The sequence below is a fragment of the Schistocerca nitens genome, chromosome 6 (genome assembly GCF_023898315.1).
Source record: "Schistocerca nitens isolate TAMUIC-IGC-003100 chromosome 6, iqSchNite1.1, whole genome shotgun sequence".
NCBI classification, from domain to species: Eukaryota; Metazoa; Arthropoda; class Insecta; order Orthoptera; family Acrididae; genus Schistocerca; species Schistocerca nitens.
This window is the reverse complement of record NC_064619.1, coordinates 539,610,003-539,633,174: the sequence shown is the minus strand read 5'-3', so window position 1 is coordinate 539,633,174 and position 23,172 is coordinate 539,610,003. Positions and strand designations below refer to the sequence as shown.

The 23,172-nt window shown below is 41.2% G+C and overlaps 1 protein-coding gene across 2 annotated transcripts in view; it reads right to left on the bottom strand.

Annotated features, from left to right (window-relative positions):
• The window catches only part of LOC126262826 (WD repeat-containing protein 89), a 265,014-nt gene that overhangs the window by 202,354 nt on the left and 39,488 nt on the right, over positions 1 to 23,172 (bottom strand). For both annotated transcript variants that reach the window (XM_049959675.1, XM_049959676.1), the window contains exon 5: positions 2,799 to 2,980. In XM_049959675.1, coding sequence (XP_049815632.1) covers positions 2,799 to 2,980 — 182 coding nt within the window. The remainder of the gene's footprint in view (positions 1 to 2,798; positions 2,981 to 23,172) is intronic.

The window sequence follows — 23,172 nt, the reverse complement described above, 5'->3', positions numbered from 1 at the left end:
TATAATATAACATGATCTGGATGAAAAGCAAAAAAATAAGACTAAAAGTTTACAAAAAATTTGAGCTCCAAAGCTACTTACATTTGCTTGAACTGAACATGAACAGAAAAGTATTTTGCAAATTTCTATGTAAACACTATATGGTGTCTTATGGAGTGCAGAGGTAGACACAGTTTTCATTGCCACTCAACAGCAATCACCTCAGTCACAATTTCCAAAGTAGAATCTATATTGTAAGAATGCTGAGTCTTATGGCGATAACACTGACTAAATGTTCTTGGAACCAGGATGAAATTTTCATTCTGCAGTGGAGTGTGCACTGATATGAAACTTGCTGGAAGATTAAAACTGTGTGCTGGACTGAGACTAGAATTCGGGGGGACCTTTGGATTTCTTGGGCAATTGCTCTACCGACTGAGCTACCCAAGCACGACTCACGCCCTGCCCTCACAGCTTTACTTCCGAGATTTCCTTGTCTCCTCATTTGTAAGGTGGGAGATGAGGTACTGGTGGAAGTAAAGCTGTGAGGAAAGGGCATGAGTCGTGTTTGGATAGCTCAGTCGGTAGAGCACTTGCCTGCTAAAGGCAAAGGTCCCAAGTTCGAGTCTCAGTCTGGCACACAATTTTGATCTGCCAGGAAGTTTTTTTAAATGTTCTTGGCTTTTTAGGCTCTTCTAGTGGTTACAATGCCACAAGCTTTTGGCCAATCTCTGCCTGGTCATTCTCAAGTGAATGAATGTTGATGGACTGCTGATACATCCTTATATACTCTTACTCTAGCTGCTAGCTATGATGTCACTGGTGCACATCGTATCATCAAATATGGGCATATGTTAACTCCACTCCAACCATGCGATGGCCGGTTTCCATGCTGCGCTGTGTGCAGACCACTGTCTCTGTTGAGGGTGTTATCAGTGAGGATGATATTATAGTCAGTTTTGATGTAGTAGCACTGTTTACAAATGTGCTGATAAAAGACTCTTTGGACCTTGTGTTCTAGCTTTTTAAAACTGACAAGGCTGAGCTATTTAGGCACATGATGAAATCATCTTATTTTCTGTACAACACCTAATTTTAGGATCAGACTGACAACATTGTGATGGGAAGCTCGTTAGGTCCAGTTGTTGCAAACCTCTTCATGGAGAATTTCCAGTATATTGCCTTAGACACAGCCCCTTAAAGCCTAGTTGTTTCTTGCAATATATTGATCGCACAATCATCATCTGACCCCACAAATGTGAAAAACTTGACGCATTCTTGGAGCATCTCAACAGCATTAACGTAACATCTAATTTACTAGAGAAGTTAGAAAAGACTATGCATTGCCGTTTCTTGACACCGGATAATCAGTGTGCACTGTAGAACAATGGAGGAAGCAGCATGAGAGAGTTTGTCATCTTTACTATCCCAAAAAGTCCACTTTAGCTCAGCATGGTCTGGAGAATGGTCACCAGATCAGATTTGATGAAACCTCTGCTGCTACTCACACAAATGCTCTCTGGGATTGTGTAATTTAAGAAGCCATCAAAATACAAATCATCAATAATATCCTTAGTGGAAATGATGGTCTGCAGCTCTGTGTGATGTGGGATCCAACAATTGTGAGGTTGGAGCGGGTGCAGAGAATGTGGAGTCAATGAGTGGTATACATGGCAATGCTGTGAGCACCAGTAGCGTCACAGCTGGCAGCTACAGCATATAAGGGCATACCAGCAGTCAATCACTTGACAATGGCAGTGAGCACTTGGTCTTAAGCTAATGGAACATAAATCACTTCATGCAGCTCGAAACCTGAGAACATTTTACTTGGTTTCTACATGTCAGGAATAGTATAGAATCCACAAATACAGCCATCATCTACAAGGAAATATGTTTTATATGCCACAACTTGCTGACCATGAGCAAAAAATGGATTAATGACAAAAAGAATCCTAGATAATGGAAGGAGTAAAAGTAACAACGCTCTGTACAGCCAAATTGTTGAATGGTCAATAAGCACATAAACAAATCAGAAAACACTGCTTAGCTTTCAGATGGAGTCCTTCTTTCTGTCTTGTTTAACTGCCTATTGATGATTCGTTGTCTCAACTATAAGGTGAGAGGTTACATTTACTGCTTCCATTATTTTTATTCTGCCAAGAACTTTCTATTATCATAATCTTAAATGCTATCAAACATTACAACAGTAAGACATAAGGACTAGGTATATGTTACAAATGCTACATGCCAACAAGACAAATACAAGCTGATTACACTTTTCCTACAGCCCTGGGCAAAAACAAGGCGATTAAGAGCTGTGCAACATAAATATTCCCTCATTTCAATACACTGTTTGGGTTGCAATGACGAATGTCAAGTCCCTGTTGCCTTTGCTGATTAATGTGTGTGTGTTTTGATTAAGTGGACCAAAAAAATATCCCTCATTTGCCTCTCCCCTTAATCTTATGGTCCCATTCTATTTACTATTGCTCCTCATTTACTTCAGCAATTAAATGAATGAAAGTGTAACAGAAACTGCATGTAATTAGAATCTGTTTCACAGATCTATGTATATTGTATGTCAAAAACCAATTTTGTGAAGTTCCTGTTATTTTAGTACAAAGTAATGATACCAATGGTGAAGCAAAAATTCTTTCATTAATAAGTTAATTGTGTAATTTCATTTCTAAGTCACTTCAAAAGGAAGACTGAGAGTTTAGAGGTACATATCTCAGTCAGCTCAACATTTAAGATACAAAGTAAAACTGCAACAGATTAAAACTATTGCTAGCATATGCAATTATTAATGTCCATTTTACCTGAGTTATATCATCTGTATGTGACTCCCAGTAACCACCAAGTAATTTAGATGTACGAATATCCCAGAACAGCACAAACGCATCTCCATCAAACAACTCTGTTCCTGCACTTCCAAAGTTCTCATCAGATGAGAAATCAAAGCTTGATAATGGTTTTAACATTGATGGACCTTCTGAATCATCTGTAGCAAATAAAAAGCTACAGTCAATTTTTATTGTTCCTTACTTAAAACTACAGTACCTACAGGATAATAAAGAAATTGTTGAAAATACTTGGTTCTGCAAGCTGCTCTGCCTTTGACATTGTTTTAAACTGACCTGTGTCCACTGCACAGAGTTTGAGATAGGTATGACATGCACTGAACTGGTTGAGCACATGAATGTGATACCCGGTGGCCAGTTGCCAAACACACTCTACAGCATGACATAATGGACCTGAGTGCTTGCTACACCACCCAGGGCACTTGGTTCCTCCCAACTGAGATTAGTCTCCATGAATTCCAGAGATGAGTATCTGCCCTCAAACAAATCCTATTATACATTATGACTGTTTCCTTCTGTCCTAATTCTTCAACGCACTGTTCTTTTCTGTCCCCTCTAAGCTATCTTTCTTCTCTTCTAGGCCTTATCATCTCGTGACTAGGGGAAGGAAGGGGGGAGGGGGGGTGATGCATACTAGTATACATGGGTATGATGAGTAAGTGTGTGTATATGTTGTCTTTGTGAATTTCCTCTCAGTTCCTTCATAGAAGTCTGAAGAGCAACAAGTTCTAAAACTTAGTAAAATCATTTCAGAATTTATTTTTTCGAAAATATGACATGTGCCCGAGTGATTAACATAAGCATTAAGCAGTATATATAAAATGACAGCATATCTCTCAATTCGTAACCTGCAATTAAATTTTATATTTTTGCCAGTCTTGTGCAGAAAATTTGCTAACCCGGTAATTTTTTTTGTTTTCATATTCCTCTACCAAGTTAGAAATATGTATCCCAGTTGTCATTCCACTTCTTGATACATTCTGCTTGTTGGTGATCCTTTTTTACCTTCTACATTCCATTAGTGACTGACTTGTTTGCTATGCTCTCCCCAGAAACCACAGCAATTTGGAGCACAGATTCTTATTCCATGTCAACTAGTCTACAATGAGCCTCTCTCAACTGCTATTACTAGTACAGAAAATACCTGTATTATGAACTGCACTTATACACTGATTTTGGATCAAGCCAGCATGAATGTACTGCATTTTTATGACTTATTTTCCCATTTTACCCGTGTCACATTTCTCTGTTGTTTTACCATAATCTAAATAATATTAATGACAATAACAATAAAATTATATGTTGTTTCATATATTGTGACTACAAAATAAATAACACCATGGGTAACTGGTGATGAAGTAATTTGAACTCAATGTGGGCTCTGGATGCATCACAGCAAAAATCTTAGAACAGTACCAACAAAATCATTAACAGCAACTTGTGCTTCCACAGCAACAACTGTTCAGCAGGAAAACCACAAGGAACAGCAGCTAAACAACTCTACAAATATTATCAACAGCAATCTGAGTATCAGCATCATCTGCAGCAACAGAAATCCATGTCAACTCCCAACCCCATCAGTTCATCTTTTAGTTCTTGCCCCCAGGGGTTTACATTCTACGATAAACCGGAGGAACACTCGGTCTCACATGCAGTTGTTTCAACAGCATTCACACCCTAAGTATCAAATCTACAACTCCAAAAGTATTTCTTCTTGTTGTGGTCTAATTCTGAAATGTCTTGCCTCAGGCAAAAACTAGCTCTTTTACTGGGACAGCAGATTTGTTGACTGATGATATATATCATTCATTCAGCAACAATTTCTACAGTCATATGCATATCATCCTGTTCTAGCCAATTTTTCAACAACTTTGCAATGGACAAGAGCAATCATATCACTGGTGGGTTTCAAACTTTGCAACTTCAGCATGAATGTAAATTCATAAGCAAAATGTGTCAAACCCCTTATGTAACAATATTATGAAAAGGACACACACACACACACACACACACACACACACACACACACACACAAATGACCACACCCAGACTACAAGACGGTTAAGTGCTGCTGCAGGAGCATGTAGAGACGAGGTGGAGAGAGGGTAGGGAAGCTAGATGTAAACAGGAGCTTAAATGGTGGACAGGGGAGAGTGGAAAAGGGGAGAAGTCAAAACAGATGGGAGTAGATGGTGGTGGGAGGATATATGGGACAGGTCTTGCATCTAGGTCTATTACAGGGATATGAGCAATGAGGCAATGGGTTGGGAGCAGGAATTGCTTAAGGATGGACGAGGATATTGTGTAGAAACAATCCTGCTGGCAGAACATCCGCAACTGAGCATTATAGCAGAGGTTGAGAATACCGCTTCAGTTGTAAATTACTTTATTTTCACACAATGAATTTCAGACTGTTATATGCCCATCCTCAGGTGTCGTAGCTGTGCTGTGGTCCCCAAGCACCGTGTGTACCAGGTGCGGTGTGCTGCCTATGAACGCAGAACAGGGACTTGGGAAGCATGTAGAAGGTAAGAGTGCAGGGAGTGGTTGGGGTGAGGAGAAAGATGGACTGCAGGGAGAGGTTCTGGGATGGGCCTAAGGATCCTGCTGGATTTCTGGAATAGGATCACTGTGGCAGTGTTTATAAGTGGATGAAACTGACAGCTGGCAGACACCTTTTGGAAAGTAATCATTGCAACTCAAGACAACAGTGGTGGAGCCTTTGTCAACAGGTAGGATTATAAGGCCAGTATCAGTTTTTAGGTGGTGGACTGCATTTCGTTCTGCAGATGTAAGGTTAGTTTGCATGATGAGGGATTTGGGGCACAACGATGAGGCAGGGTTCAAGGTTAATAAATCCTGGAGAGTTAAAAGGGGGTGATTTAAGGGCGGTGGGGGTGGATCACATAGGGATGGAGGAGTGAACTGAGTCAGGCAGGGTTCAACATTGACATTTGGTTGAGTCTAACTGGTAGGGTTGGTGGCAAAAAAGTGTTTACCATCCCTTACCCTTACCCTGCTATCCCTCCCGCTCCCTGCCCTGCCTTTCCTTACCCCCACTTAGCTGCCCCTCCCATCATGCACGGTTGTTCATAGTCTGGCTGTGATCATGTGTATGTGAGTTGCATTCACGTGTGTGTGTGTGTGTGTGTGTGTGTGTGTGTGTGTGTGTGTGTGTGTGTCTGTGTGTGTGTCTGCTGTCTATTTTTGACACAGGCCTTGCTGGCTGAAAGCTTATTGTGTGACAGTCTTTTTGTTGTGTCTACCTGCGACTCAGCATCTCCACTATATGATGAGTAGCAACTATCCTTTTCATAATGTTGTTACATTCCATCCTGCATTTTCCATTGTTCAAACACCTTATGGTAATTCACTTGTCCATGACATTGTCTAACACTAAGACCTATGATAGGAAAATTGAACCTGAAGCATTTAAGTTAACTAATCTCTCCTTAGATGAAGTACAGTGCTCTGTCCGTAGAGATAGTACTGCCCATAGCTCAGGCTTTCGAGATGGTACAGACGACAGACAAATAGCTGCACAAGAAGGTAGCCACATCACATATACATAACATTCCCCAGTATCAGCTCTCTCTTTTCTCTTTGGACTAGTCAGAATGAACAGAGCCAGCTATCAGGGGAGGTTTTGTGCAGCATAAGAAGGAAATATACTAGTTCTAAAGTTTCATTTAGTAATCAGCAAAGGATAACAGAGCATCTTCCCCATGTCACATAACCCTTTTGCTTATATGCCTCTGTGTTGTATTGAACTAAAATCATTTGAAAATTGTTTTGTGTTACAGCTTAAGCATTCACGTACAGACTGTTGGATATAGAGGGATTATTGCAGCAAGCAAACCCACATAACTGTCATATCACTTACTTCTAGGTGTCCCCCATAGACCCAATGAATTCAAAATACAGACATTATTAAATCAGGTTGTGCTTTAAAATATTTTATTTCCACTACTAGTTTGAGACACTGTCCATTCTCAACTGCATTTAAAAAATCACAACAACATACCTAGATAAAAGAAGAAAGCAACAACATGACAGTCATGTAACTACATTAGATGTAGCATTAAAAAAAACATAGCAGATGCCCATAGTAACAAATGTGAACATGCCATTGTCAGTTTGTTAAAAATCACGTGCCATGGATATCCATGCACAGCAAGCTCGTCAATGGTCTTCTTATAAAGTATAAAGTGCATGACATGAAAGTCTTTCAAGAACAATAACATTACTTTTTTAATGTCGGATCTAGCCAAAAACACCAAGGAAACATACCTTGCCATATTCACTACAAATCACACTATATACTCTTGTTCACGTAACTGTCACATGTTCATGACTGTGTGGGAAAATTTTAACTGTCAGTCAGAAAACAAAAATACTAGATCTTACTGCACTACTGATATGATTTAAGAGTACATCTCTGTCTTATACTAAAAGTTACATAAGAGACATGGATACTTCTATGCAAAAATCAATGTCACATATAAACACTGGCGTGGTAAGTTAAGACATATTTCACTGACAGAACATAAATATTTATACCAAATATTTTTGGTATATTTGTAAGCGACATAAATACTGTGTCAACAGTCCAAACTACTTCGTATACAACATTGAAGACTGTGGGGAAGGTACACTAAAATCTTTATTGTAAAACAGCATTCACAACTACAGCACATCACAATATGGAGAACAAACTTCAGAAACCAAGTGCCAGCAAAACAAACTTATTAAGATTCACAGATAAGCAATGCCTGCACAGAAAATAATTGAGGTAACACAGTAACAGCAGATCAAAGATAACAAGAATAGCATTAAGAGGTCAAAATTTATGCAATTCTCTACATGATACACATCTTTGTACTATACAGTATGTGTACATGGGTTCGCGTGTGTAATTATTCAAAATTGCTGATAGCATGACACAAATCATCTCCTATGATGTAACTGCTATTTGAAAAACTGTCAAAAAATTAAAAGATATTCCTTGCACTAGCACAAACTTATACATAATACAAGATACAAACCATTTGGAAAAAACATTCAAACAAAAAATGAGACTTTATTTTGTGCAGTGTAATCAAAATGATACTGGTATAAAACTGAAAAGATAAAGAGAAATACAGTGGACTGGATGAAAACACAAGGTAACTTATTAACACTTAAAATGCTCACAGGGAACAGAGATTATGAGATATGTAAAAAATAGCATAAAATAGACAAATATGTAACAGAGGTTATATACATTAGCTCTAAATATGTTGTTGGTGTGTGGCACAGTCTGCACAATTTAAAATACTACGCCATAACTGCATGTAGCATCACTGTGTAAGAATACAAGACACAATCCAGCACTAATAGGATTGGGTTCAATGAATGTAATCAAAGTTTTATAAAAATCTTCAGTTCTTTAGTTCTATTTGCTTGTTAAGAATATTGTCAGGGTGTTTACATAAATGACTGTATATTTGGAGCTCTTCCAGTATATTCATTACTCACCCTTACTTACTGTGTGTAAAACCTGAAGTCTGCTATTAATGTCCCGCAGTGTGTGTACTAAAAACAGATGAATTACTCTCACTTGGTATACAGATAAGCTTTAGGACTGATAATTATATGGCGAAAAATATTCAGCATAATAGTTCCCCACCCTTTGCACAATCAGGGATATACAAATTTAACTGTAGTAGCTGTAAAAAGTTCTATGTAGGACAGACAGGGCAGAACTTTAAGATACAATATAAGGAACACACCAGGCCTAGTGAGACTAATGCATCTGCTTGTAGCACTCACCTACATGCTGAAAATCACACTTTACAGTACAATGATAGCACACTTGATGATTCACACAAAATCAATAAGGGCAGAGTAATGAATATACTGGAAGAGATCAAGATGTAGAGTCATTTACATAAAAGCCCTGACAATATTCTTAATGATCAAACAGAACTGAAAAACAGAAGATTTTTAGAAACATTGAATCTAATCCTATTCATGTTGGATTGTGTCTTGTATCCAAACACTATGACACCACATAGGATGACTGCATAGTATTTTAAATTCCCCCCCCCCCCCCCCCAACCACCCCAATTGTGATCTACACGCACAACATGTTTATAATGTATTTGATTGTATCCATCTCTCACACAACTTATGGTATAAGACAGAGATATACTCTGAAATCATGTCAATAGTACAGTAAGAGCATTGTATTTTTATTCTCTGCCTGATAGTTAAAATTTTCCTACACAGTCATGCACATGTAACAGTTACATGAACAAGAGCATATTGTGTGGTTTGTAGTAAATATGACAAGGTTTGTTTCCTTTGTCTTTATGACTACATGTGAAATTTTAATAACCTGGTAATGTTGTTATTGACAGCACTTTCATGTCATGCAGCTTATATTTCATGACTGCTGATGATCATGCTGTGCATGAATATGCATGACATAAACAAGTTGTGGAAATGCAATATTTTAAAACAGTCTGCTGGAATAATGTCCTTTTACAAATTTTCTAACTGATGCTCCTTTTAGCAAGAGACAGTGAGTGCACTGGTTTCCCTCAACTGAACCCATTAACATAGCTCAATTTTAACTCAATATGCCTCTGGCACAAAGTGTCTACAAAATCTTATCCTTCCCATTTGCATTCATCATAAGAATACAAAATTTCTGGCTGATAAAGGTGGCACAGACGCTGGTCAGTTATAGGCACAGCAGCAATTAATAGCTCTATCCATGTAGGTTACAACAATGAACTGTTGTCTTTCAGCAGGTAAAAGATTCCAGTAAAAGGAAAATTTTCAGTCAAGACTCAATGCAAAGAAGTTGTAAGAATTATAGACATTATAGTAATCGATTTACTGAATGTGAGCAATATCGTTAGCTTACACATTTTCACCATGTTTGGCTTCTCAATGTAGAATTCATTAAATTTAATCTCTACTGCCATTCCTTTGACTGAAACAGGTGATGCTGGGGTGCATCTTTTAGGCTGCTTCCTATGTGAGTGACAGAAGAGACTGACATCGTGCGACATCTGGATGTGTGACATTCCTGCTACAAGCAACAGGGTGGAGCTACATCCTCCATAGTCCACATGAGCGACAAACTCCCACGACGAGATGGCTCCTAGAGCTGACCAGATGTTTCTAATAAAGGAGCTCTTAAACTGTAGAATATAGCAGCTTGAGAGTAAGGCAACAAAATTAGCTTTACTTAGGAAAATAAGGCAATAAAGGAGTGCTGAGAATGAAATTTACAAAGGGAGGAATCTTCATGGAGAATTTCATAATTTGTATCATCAGCTAAAAAGATTACCAGAGAAATTCTTCAAATAAAGGAGGATGAACACAGACACTTTTGACTATCTCATTAATGAATCAAAACTGAGTGTATCTTATGTGACCACAAACTTTCAGCAGCAGATAAGTGTGGAAAAATGACTGATTAAGTATGGAAAAATGAGTGACCCCAACACGAGGTGCCCACTGTGTTATTGATGAAAAGCACGGATTGACGCGGGAGAATGTTGTTTTGCTATTGGCTGTTGAGTAAACTAACCAATGGTAAAGCAATATTCTTCGCGCGCCTTTCTCTGCTGGTAGAGAAGACTTAGAGTATTCTAGAGAGGAATGGAAGCCTAGCCATGAAACAGTTCGGATGTGTGTAGTAGTAGTTCCGATGGAAACGATAAGTTGCCCAATCTATTATACATCAAAAGTGTGGTAAAGCGACTGCATAATTATTCTGATGGGCGTGTAGAAATTTCAGAATTTTTAAGTGAATTTTGTGACATACATTCCACATGGTGTATTGAGCAGGTCGGTGGCTATAAACTGTACTGCATTTGGTACCAACAGACTTAATATTTGGTGAGCATTATCAATCAAAAACCATCAGTATTTTTGTAGCTACTACGTTTTCAGGAAATGCAACACCATAAACTTGTTAACGTGAGTGAAAGGGATTGTGAGTGACTGTGTTAATACTAGCACAGGCTTGGCAGTGATACTTGTTCACCTAAGTATCAGAATATATTAATCGAGGACAAAATTTCCAACCTTTCATTTCGTGTGAAAACTTTCTCCCGAAACACAGATTAGTGACTTTAATTGCAGCCTGGTTCACGTCGAAATACATCTACATCTACATTTATACTCCGCAAGCCACCCAACGGTGTGAGCGGAGGGCACTTTACGTGCCACTGTCATTACCTCCCTTTCCTGTTCCAGTCGCGTATGGTTCGCAGGAAGAACGACTGTCTGAAAGCCTCCGTGCGCGCTCTAATCTCCCTAATTTTACATTCGTGATTTCCTCGGGAGGTATAAGTAGGGGGAAGCAATATATTCGATACCTCATCCAGAAACGCACCCTCTCTAAACCTGGCGAGCAAGCTACACCGCAATGCAGAGCGCCTCTCTTGCAGAGTCTGCCACTTGAGTTTATTAAACATCTCCGTAACGCTATCACGGTTACCAAATAACCCTGTGATGAAACGCACCGCTCTTCTTTGGATCTTCTCTAACTCCTCCGTCAACCCGATCTGGTACGGATCCCACACTGATGAGCAATACTCAAGTACAGGTCGAACGAGTGTTTTGTAAGCCACCTCCTTTGTTGATGGACTACATTTTCTAAGCACTCTCCCAATGAATCTCAACCTGGTACCGGCCTTACCAACAATTAATTTTATATGATCATTCCACTTCAAATCGTTCCGCACGCATACTCCCAGATATTTTACAGAAGTAACTGCTACCAGTGTTTGTTCCGCTATCATATAATCATACAATAAAGAATCCTTCTTTCTATGTATTCGCAATACATTACATTTGTCTATGTTAAGGGACAGTTGCCACTCCCTGCACCAAGTGCCTATCCGCTGCAGATCTTCCTGCATTTCGCTACAATTTTCTAATGCTGCAACTTCTCTGTATACTACAGCATCATCCGCGAAAAGCCGCATGGAACTTCCGACACTATCTACTAGGTCATTTATATACACTCCTGGAAATGGAAAAAAGAACACATTGACACCGGTGTGTCAGACCCACCATACTTGCTCCGGACACTGCGAGAGGGCTGTACAAGCAATGATCACATGCACGGCACAGCGGACACACCAGGAACCACGGTGTTGGCCGTCGAATGGCGCTAGCTGCGCAGCATTTGTGCACCGCCGCCGTCAGTGTCAGCCAGTTTGCCGTGGCATATGGAGCTCCATCGCAGTCTTTAACACTGGTAGCATGCCGCGACAGCGTGGACGTGAACCGTATGTGCAGTTGACGGACTTTGAGCGAGGGCGTATAGTGGGCATGCGGGAGGCTGGTTGGATGTACCGCCAAATTGCTCAACACGTGGGGCGTGAGGTCTCCACAGTACATCGATGTTGTCGCCAGTGGTCGGCGGAAGGTGCACGTGCCCGTCGACCTGGGACCGGACCGCAGCGACGCACGGATGCACGCCAAGACCGTAGGATCCTACGCAGTGCCGTAGGGGACCGCACCGCCACTTCCCAGCAAATTAGGGACACTGTTGCTCCTGGGGTATCGGCGAGGACCATTCGCAACCGTCTCCATGAAGCTGGGCTACGGTCCCGCACACCGTTAGGCCGTCTTCCGCTCACGCCCCAACATCGTGCAGCCCGCCTCCAGTGGTGTCGCGACAGGCGTGAATGGAGGGACGAATGGAGACATGTCGTCTTCAGCGATGAGAGTCGCTTCTGCCTTGGTGCCAATGATGGTCGTATGCGTGTTTGGCGCCGTGCAGGTGAGCGCCACAATCAGGACTGCATACGACCGAGGCACACAGGGCCAACACCCGGCATCATGGTGTGGGGAGCGATCTCCTACACTGGCCGTACACCACTGGTGATCGTCGAGGGGACACTGAATAGTGCACAGTACATCCAAACCGTCATCGAACCCATCGTTCTACCATTCCTAGACCGGCAAGGGAACTTGCTGTTCCAACAGGACAATGCACGTCCGCATGTATCCTGTGCCACCCAACGTGCTCTAGAAGGTGTAAGTCAACTACCCTGGCCAGCAAGATCTCCGGATCTGTCCCCCATTGAGCATGTTTGGGACTGGATGAAGCGTCGTCTCACGCGGTCTGCACGTCCAGCACGAACGCTGGTCCAACTGAGGCGCCAGGTGGAAATGGCATGGCAAGCCGTTCCACAGGACTACATCCAGCATCTCTACGATCGTCTCCATGGGAGAATAGCAGCCTGCATTGCTGCGAAAGGTGGATATACACTGTACTAGTGCCGACATTGTGCATGCTCTGTTGCCTGTGTCTATGTGCCTGTGGTTCTGTCAGTGTGATCATGTGATGTATCTGACCCCAGGAATGTGTCAATAAAGTTTCCCCTTCCTGGGACAATGAATTCACGGTGTTCTTATTTCAATTTCCAGGAGTGTATATTGTGAAAAGCAATGGTCCCATAACACTCCCCTGTGGCACGCCAGAGGTTACTTTAACGTCTGTAGACGTCTCTCCATTGATAACAACATGCTGTGTTCTGTTTGCTAAAAACTCTTCAATCCAGCCACACAGCTGGTCTGATATTCCGTAGGCTCTTACTTTGTTTATCAGGCGACAGTGCGGAACTGTATCGAACGCCTTCCGGAAGTCAAGAAAAATAGCATCTACCTGGGAGCCTGTATCTAATATTTTCTGGGTCTCATGAACAAATAAAGCGAGTTGGGTCTCACACGATCGCTGTTTCCGGAATCCATGTTGATTCCTACATAGTAGATTCTGGGTTTCCAAAAACGACATGATACTCGAGCAAAAAACATGTTCTAAAATTCTACGACAGATCGACGTCAGAGATATAGGTCTATAGTTTTGCGCATCTGCTCGACGACCCTTCTTGAAGACTGGGACTACCTGTGCTCTTTTCCAATCATTTGGAACCCTCCGTTCCTCTAGAGACTTGCGGTACACGGCTGTTAGAAGGGGGGCAAGTTCTTTCGCGTACTCTGTGTAGAATCGAATTGGTATCCCGTCAGGTCCAGTGGACTTTCCTCTGTTGAGTGATTCCAGTTGCTTTTCTATTCCTTGGACACTTATTTCGATGTCAGCCATTTTTTCGTTTGTGCGAGGATTTAGAGAAGGAACTGCAGTGCGGTCTTCCTCTGTGAAACAGCTTTGGAAAAAGGTGTCTAGTATTTCAGCTTTACACGTGTCATCCTCTGTTTCAATGCCATCATCATCCCGGAGTGTCTGGATATGCTGTTTCGAGCCACTTACTGATTTAACGTAAGACCAGAACTTCCTAGGATTTTCTGTCAAGTCGGTACATAGAATTTTACTTTCGAATTCACTGAACGCTTCTCGCATAGCCCTCCTTACGCTAACTTTGACATCGCTTAGCTTCTGTTTGTCTGAGAGGTTTTGGCTGCGTTTAAACTTGGAGTGAAGCTCTCTTTGCTTTCGCAGTAGTTTCCTAACGTCGTTGTTGTACCACGGTGGGTTTTTCCCATCCTTCACAGTTTTACTCGGCACGTGCCTGTCTAAAACGCATTTTACGATTGCCTTGAACTTTTTCCATAAACACTCAACATTGTCAGTGTCGGAACAGAAATTTTCGTTTTGATCTGTTAGGTAGTCTGAAATCTGCCTTCTATTACGCTTGCTAAACAGATAAACCTTCCTCCCTTTTTTTATATTCCTATTAACTTCCATATTCAGGGATGCTGCAACGGCCTTATGATCACTGATTCCCTGTTCTGCACTTACAGAGTCGAAAAGTTCGGGTTTGTTTGTTATCAGTAGGTCCAAGATGTTATCTCCATGAGTCGGTTCTCTGTTTAATTGCTCGAGGTAATTTTCGGATAGTGCACTCAGTATAATGTCACTCGATGCTCTGTCCCTACCACTCGTCCTAAACATCTGAGTGTCCCAGTCTATATCTGGTAAATTGAAATCTCCGATGTACAGTAGGTTTCACTCGGCTTCCCTACTGATGATATGCTGAGATAATGTTCACAGGTAGGTGTAGGTTCATTGTAAAGGGATGGAAAGAACCGCGCCGCCACAACCTGTAGTCATGTTTTGTAGCTTGAAGCTGTTGCACGCTGCAGTCACTTCAGTCACTCATTTAAGATGTTGCCTGAAGCTTAAGTGTACAGCTGCATAAAAATTCTGTTGAGTTTGATACTTCTGTTCACTCTCAAAGAACCACTTATTCAAGGGAGTGGAAAGAATTACTGAACCCATTTTCAAACAGTGGAAACTCCAAAATGGAATAACAACAATCCAGGAAGGAATAATTGTCACTAGAGACTGGGACGGACGGACACACCACACACACACACACACACACACACACACACACACAGCAGTCATAACAAATGCAAGAAAAGAGTCTGTTGTGATTTTAAAATTATGATGAATGTACAAATAATGATGCACACCTACTAAATTCCATGGCCAGATTCAATTTTAGAAAAATTTGAGAGTGACATTATTTTTCTAAAGTCAGTCTCTATTTGCTGTAGGGCAGGTGCAACTACAACCAAGGGGTGATGGTGTCTCCTAAAGAAGGCCAGCAGCCTTCCAGTAGTTTCAAGGGCAACAGTCAGGATGACAGACTGATCCAGCCTTATTAAGTTAATACTATGATATGGTTGAAAATAAGATGAAACTATAGCCTTTATATTCTCTGCTTACACATTGCTTTACTGAATACTTTAATTACGATGGCACTCTCATAAAGGTAAACTATTCCAGGGATAAACAGTCTCCCTATTTAAGATCCCTGAGCAGAGACCACAGAGGATGATGTTTTTATCAGAAAAAAAAACAAATCTAGAGTTCTGTGTGTCCAAGTGTGGAAGGGTAAATCCGATAAGCACATAGAACTTGAAAAGAGACATGAATAGGTTGAAGAAGATACAGCAGGAACTAGTGAAGGATGCTCGCAGCAAGATTTCTGCTCAATGACTACAGAGTTTCAGTAGAAAATCAAATAAGTGTAAGGCGAGAGGAGGTCTAATAATTAACATGGAAGTACAAATGCAGATAAACTACTAAGAATAGCATAGTGAAAAGATCGCCATGGCAAAGATAGAATGAAAGTCATTATGAGCTACAGTATTACAAGCAAAGAGTACAATTTAATTGTTGTTAATACTTGGTATAAGAATAATGACAGAAGGCTCTAAATATAGAAGAGACCTAGATATAATGAAATGGTTCAGGTAGATTATATAAAAGCAAGGTACAGATTTCAAAACTAGATTTTAAGGTGCAAAACATTTCCACGGGCAGATGAGGACTATGACTGTAATTTATTCATTACAAAACAATGATTAAATTTGTAAAGTACAGCCTGCTTCAGAAAAGAAAGAAAAACAAATACACAAAAATAGCCCCCCCCCCCCCTTACACACACACACATATATATATCCACACAAGCAGCCACACCTCATGCACCCAAGACTGCTATTTCCAAACACTGTAGCTGGACTACAACTGTTGTGTTGAAAGAAAGCAGCAATCAGGACTGGAGCAGGGAAGGAGGAGAGCTATCAGAATCAGAGTATGGTTGGTGGGAGAGAAACTGCCATCTGGTAGAGCATGCAGGGACTAAGAGGTGGCAGGACAAGGCTGCCAGGCCAGTGTCAGGAACCTGTGGGGATGGGAGGGCATCCTACTCGTGATCTTTCCCATCCCTCCTAAAGTGGTGTTCCATCATCCACCCAAATTCCACAATATCCTAGTCCATCCCTGTCACTGCACATTTTTTAATATTGTAATGGCTACCAACCAACTGGGCCCAAGATGAATGGCCACCACCAAACTGTGGCTAAGAGCAAAGTGGAGCACCGTGTGGCACAGCATACAGCTGAACAAAACATGATCGATTTTAATGGCTGCTTCCAGACCTGGACCATGTGGATCCTTCCCTCCACCACCAACTTTTCTGTACAGCACAGATGACAGTTACCCTTACACCAGATTTTCATGCTCTGTCAGACAGCACTCTTCTCTCCTCACACCCATACTCTGTTATCCCTCCCCCTTCCTTGCCCCACTGCCAATTGGTGCTTCAGTTCAAGGCAATAGATGTAGTCCACTTAGAGTGGCTGAAGGTAGCCCTCATATGTGCGTGTGGTGTGCCTGCTTGTGTGAATAAGTGTGCGTTTTATTTCTTTTCTGAAGAAGGCTTTGGCCAAAAGCTTAGTGTGTAAAACTTTTTTCATTCTCTCTCTCTCTCTCTCTCTCTCTCTCTCTCTCTCTCTCTCTCTCTTTAACTCAATGTATCATCTTTACAGTGAGTAGAAATCTATCCTTTTCATAATTGTTGATATTCTAGCCTGGACTTTATACTGTTTGATTAAATTTGAAGAAACCACAGAAAGATGGCAAAATAAGGAGACCATACTTGGATACGTAGAAACAATCACACTTTTACAAGAGTGTCCAAGGGAGCATTAGGCAATGACTGATATAGGACAAAGGAAAATAAATTACAACACAAGACAAATGGGTGTTCTGAGAGATGGAATAGCAAAGGCCACTGAGAAACAGCTAGGCAAAAGGAAAAGGACCAGTATAAATCCTTAGATAACACATACTATATTTAAATTACCTGATAAAATGAGTAAATAAATAAAAGCAGCAAATGAAGCAGACACAACAAATACAAAATGTCTATAAAAAAAAAAGGAAACTGACAAAAGATGCAAAATGGGAAGGTAATTTTTGCTAGGGGAGAGAAGTCAGCACAAGGCAAAGAAAGGAAGACTTAAAGGTGAAAGGAATACATAGAAGGTTTACACAAAGAAAAGAAACTTGAAGAGAATATTATAGAAAGAAAGGCGGAATGGATGAAGATGAGGTGGCAGATCTGACACTGCAAGTAGGATTTGATAGAGCACTGAAAGACTTAAGATGAAACAAGTGATGTAGAGCACACAACATTCCTTTCCATCAGAAGTATTAATAGCATTCCATCAGAATTATTAACATCCTTAGGAAAACCAACTATGACATCTGTTCCATTTTGTATGCAGTATTTACGAGACAGGCAAAATACCTTCATACTTCAGGAAGAATGCAATAATTCCAATACCAAAAAAGGCAGGTGCTGTTAGGTGGTTCTGAGATAGATGGCACACTGGTTAGCACAATGGACTTACATTCGAGAGGACGACATTTCAAATCCATGTCCAGGCATTATGATTTCGGTTTTCATCATTTTCCTAAATTGCTCTATGCAGACATTAGGACTGTTCCCTTGAAAAGGTCATGGCCCATTTCCTATCATTTTGTAATCAGAGCTTGCACTTCAACTCTAATAATCTTCCTATAGATGGGACATTAAACTCTAATCTTCCTTCCTTCCTGACAAGTGTTTTACTGAACCACCAATTTAATAAGTCACAGTTACAAAATGGAAATTCTTGGTTGGAATAATACATAAAATAAAGGAAAGGCAACCATCTACCTAAGGCTGGCTGATGTGTGATGCATAGAAACACGCAACATGAAACAGTGTTTACACTAGCTTTCGAGCTCTTCCTCTTTCTCTATTCATACACACAGACGTCCAAATGCACACACCTACATAAGACAGACAGTTGATTATCAACTGCAGTTGCCATGGTAGAAGGGAGTGGGAAGCAGGTAGGAAAGATTATATGAGGCAAGGAGAGGGCAGCAGGATAGTTAGAGACAGGTCTTTCAACAGATGACTGTCTGCACAACAAGATGAAAAGAGTTCTGAGTGTACAGCATATAAGAGGTAGAGTGAGGGAAAGGGGAGAAAGGGAGGATACGAAATGGCTCATGTAGTGAAGCAGCTGATGAAGTCATTTGTGTTGGGGTGTGCAGCATGTTCGGTAATCGGATGGTCAAGTTTGTGTTTTGCCACAGTTTGGTGGCGGCCACTAATAAGAGTAGACAGCTGGTTACTTGTCATTCCCACATAGAATGCTGCACAGTAATTGTAGCATAACTAATACACAAAATGGCTGCTTTCACATGTGGCCTTCTTAATAGAGTAAGAAACGTCTATGACTGGACTGTAATAGAATGCAATGGGTGAGTGTATGGGACAGGTCTTGCACTTCGGTTGATCACTCATGGGGTGTACAATTGAGAGCAGGATTGCAACAGGTATGGACAAGGATATTCTGCAGGTTGATTGGGAGGCACAGAACACAACTTTGGGTGATATGGGTAGAATTTTGGGTAGGATATCCCTCAGCTCAGGTCATGAGAGGAGGTAGTCGGAGCCCTGATGAAGGATGGTGGTTGACCTTTTCATGGCTAGGGTGATATTGCGTGATGAGAGGAGTGTTGGTCAATGGCTCATTAATAGGTTTATTGGTGTCAGAGGAGTAAATGGCACATGAGATCTGTTTTATGGATGAGCTGGGTATGATGCAGTCTGTCAACAGAGGATATTGGCATTTTTTGACAATTCCTACTTTCCGCTGCACACGTGGCATCCACAGTTGAAGAGCCTGTAAATAATTGACTTTTTGACATGGAATGGGTGACAGCTGTCATAGTTGAGGTACTGTTGGTGGTTGGTGCACTTGATATGGGCAAACTTACTTATGAAACCAGCAGAGAGATGGAGACTGAGATATAGAAAGATGGCTTGTTGAATTGAGAAGGACTAAGTGAAGTGGATTTGGGAGTACATGTTGAGGTTATTGAGGAAAGAGCAAATGTTGTCCCTGTCATGAGTCCAGATCATGAAAGTGTTATCAATGAGTCTGAACCAGACAACATGTTTTAGGTGTTGACTGGCTAGCAAGGATTCCTCCAGATAGCTCATAAATAAGTTGACAGAATGATGCCATGCGAGTACTGATAGACGGAGGTTCTATGTGGGATTTTTTTCTATCTTCCTCTCGTTTCCTCCCCTCCCTCCCCCCCTCTACATTTTATATAGTCTACCCTCTGAACTAATTTCATCTTGTTGCACAGCCATTAAATCATCTGTTGGAGGACCTGCTTACACTATCCTGCCACCTTCTCCTTGCCACATTCATCCTTCCCTACCCCGTCCCCATTCCCATCTTCCAAGGCAACTGCTACTGTCAGTTCTGCCACGGGTGTGTATATGGGTATCTGTGTAGTTGTGTGTGTGAATATGTGTAATTTTACTAGAGAAAGAGCAAGGGCTCAAAAGCTAATGTAAAAAATAATTTCTGTTATATGTTTTTATGCACTATATATCAGTCAGCTATAAGTGTGTGGTTGCCATTCCTTTACTTTATGTACAAATTAACCACAGAAATATGGAACAACTGGAAGAAGCCAACCTGGGAGAAAATCAGCTTGGCTTCTGGAAAAATGTAGGAAGATGCAGGGCACTACTAACCCAATGACTTATCTTAGAACATTTTTGAAGAAAGGCAACCCTACATGCAAGTGTATGCACACAAACACAAGCTATATATACCTCAATTTTGGTCCTTGACTGAATGAAGAAACTGCTACACATCCAATCAACTTTTTGACATACCTAAATGCAAAATTATTTTCAGATTACAAATGTACTGATTGCTTACATTAAGAATTTTTTTATGAAGAATTCGCGAATTTTAAACTATAACATACCTGATTCTCTGTATACTATGTAAAGCAAACTGAAACACACAATGTCAGTGCCCATCCACTGTTTTTCATCTAATTACTATCCCATACATTCTGTCATCACCTCCTATGAAGGTGGGGTAGATAATAGGAGGGAATGCATCAGCTCGTAGAGCTGATTTATTCATCTTTTACATACAGTTGCTGATCAGGTTTACTGTGGTCATATTACCATAACCTTTGTTTCTACCATGTCGGGTCCCAAAGCCCACCAGAATAACAGTGCTGCGCTACAGGTGGCCTGTGCCAAAAGACACAGGTGCTACTCCAGAAAACACCCCCATGGCAGTTCCAAGCAGAGATCTTGCTGAAAGGTGGCATTGGTATTGCCCATGAGGGTGCAGTCTGCGTATACCTACTCACTTCCACAGTATTATGTACTCGAAAGTAGGTCTCACCATATCCTGGTGACTCAGAGGTATTTAGGCCAGCGCATGGCTACAGTTAGTCTATTCTCAATGAATGAGCTCTCTGGGTTTTACGTCGACCACTGCTGCTGTTGCTCAGTCAGAAGCTGTACTAGGATCTCCCCGTAACTTGCCATCTGAAGTCAATCTACCTGCCTTGGATCTTCACATCCGACACTATGTGGAGAAGCCAGCTGTCGTCCTCGGCCTTCAGTGTGTGGCTATCTGTGACTTTGGTATTTTGGCCTGTTGCAATGTCTGTCCAAATAGGGACAATCAGTTCCTTGTGAACCAATACTTTGACTCTAGTAATTGTGATTCAGTTCTCAGTTTCTGACTATCCACCAGGCTTGCATATTTCACCCATTTCAAAGACAGACATGAATGTGAACTATTTTGTGTATTGTGTAATTACATTCCAAAGAAGTAGAATTGAAGTTTTATATTCATTTCAACAAACTTGCTTTCCACTATCTACCTGAGGTTACTTCTCTATGTCGAATTCAGCGTGGGATCCTTCAATTGACAACATGGTTTTTCTTCTGTGGTTTCACTCTGCACATTTGTGCTAGGCCCAAGGAGGACTGTTCTTCTTGTGTTTTTTCTGAGTTTCTGGCAGGCTAATGTTTGATCTTCGTTCCAGTACGTCTGCATCTAAGAATGAGACCCTCAAGTCTTACTGCTTCTACCAAACATGCAATAGGTCCTGGAGCTAATTTTAGAGAAGATGGCTGCCATCACCAACACAACACTAGAAATCTCCACTTGGTTGTCTTGCACTTACTCTTTGGTAAAGGGATTTCTTATGGCACCCCTGGTATTCCAGGCACCTGTCAAAAAGGTGGAACAGTGGGCCAACTATGTCCTCCATCTTTAACAGCACTTCATCATCCATAAGATCTCACGTGACATCTAGCAGTGGACATATTTTTGGCCTATGCGGAAGCAGAAATCTACCACCTCTTGCAGCAGCTCAGTCCTGAGGTCAAACCACATGCTTTACCATATGAACATTTAAAATCCTATTTGTTGGACTATTTTGATCCTCACATGCACATGGCAGATGTCCACCACAAGTTTTCTTAGATGCCGTAAACAAAACAGACAGTAATAAAGAGAGAAGATAACACACATGCAAGGCATTTCCAATACTGCCATTTCTGGTGTTCTACTTCTCACTGCAAATAGTCTTATGCAGAACTGCTGGCTAGGGATATGATCTTGTCCCACTCTTTAAATGAAGGACTCCCAAATAATCTCTTAAATGTCAATTGTCCATTTTTAGTTACAACTGTTCCCTTCAACCAGGCTTTTGAACATTCCACCAGAACCTTGGCAGTTCTGCAGGAACCACTGCAGGTGTTTGACATGTGCCCAACACGTCAGATCCAAGCTCAGCACTGTCCCCCAAGCTGGCCTGCTTCGCTGGCCAAGGCCTCTCTTGCAAACACACGGCAGATGGATGGCACACCCATCAATTATCTTCATGCAGTAATAACACACCACCACCACCAGCAGTGATATTTAGGTAGGGTAAAGTGTAAAGCTTGTAGAAAAAATGTGCACAAAGCTGAACAGTTCCAGTTGCCCATGAAAATGAACATTGGAGGGATCCTGATTCAGATGAAGAAGTTAACTGTGTCTACGGTCATAATGTTCTCCATGTCCAGACTGTCTCCCCCATCTCTGATAAATTATTACCATTGGAAGAGACTATCAGCACCATCCTGCTTATTTTTTTCAAATTGATACTGGATTTTTAAACACTATTGTCAATTCGAGGACATATTGCAGCCTGGGCTCTCCTATACTACAACCTTTTCCTAAGCAGCTGAAAAGCTACAGCAATGAAACTATTGAAATAAAGGAGAGTTTAGCACTATGGTTCAGTACCTAGCAGCATCCCTCTCAACCTGCATCCTCGTGGTCGACACAATGGGAGCCACAAACATTTTGAGACTGGATTTTTTCAATGTCCTTGGTTTAGATTTCCACAATTTAATGAATCACATCCAATCATTTGTCCCAAGCTCCTATCGGTGACACCTTTGTTCGGAACATGCCTCAGTTTTCTTACATCCATCCACCAACATCACTGACTTTGAAGCACATGTCTCTTTAATGCCTTCGATCACGCCCAAGATTTTTAAGGCACGGAATGTTCCTTTTTCTCTGTATGACAAACTTTGTGATGAGTTGGAACACCTACGTGAGAGAAGGAATTCTTATCCCATTTACAAACAGGGAGTGGGCCACTCCAATTGTGGTCAGT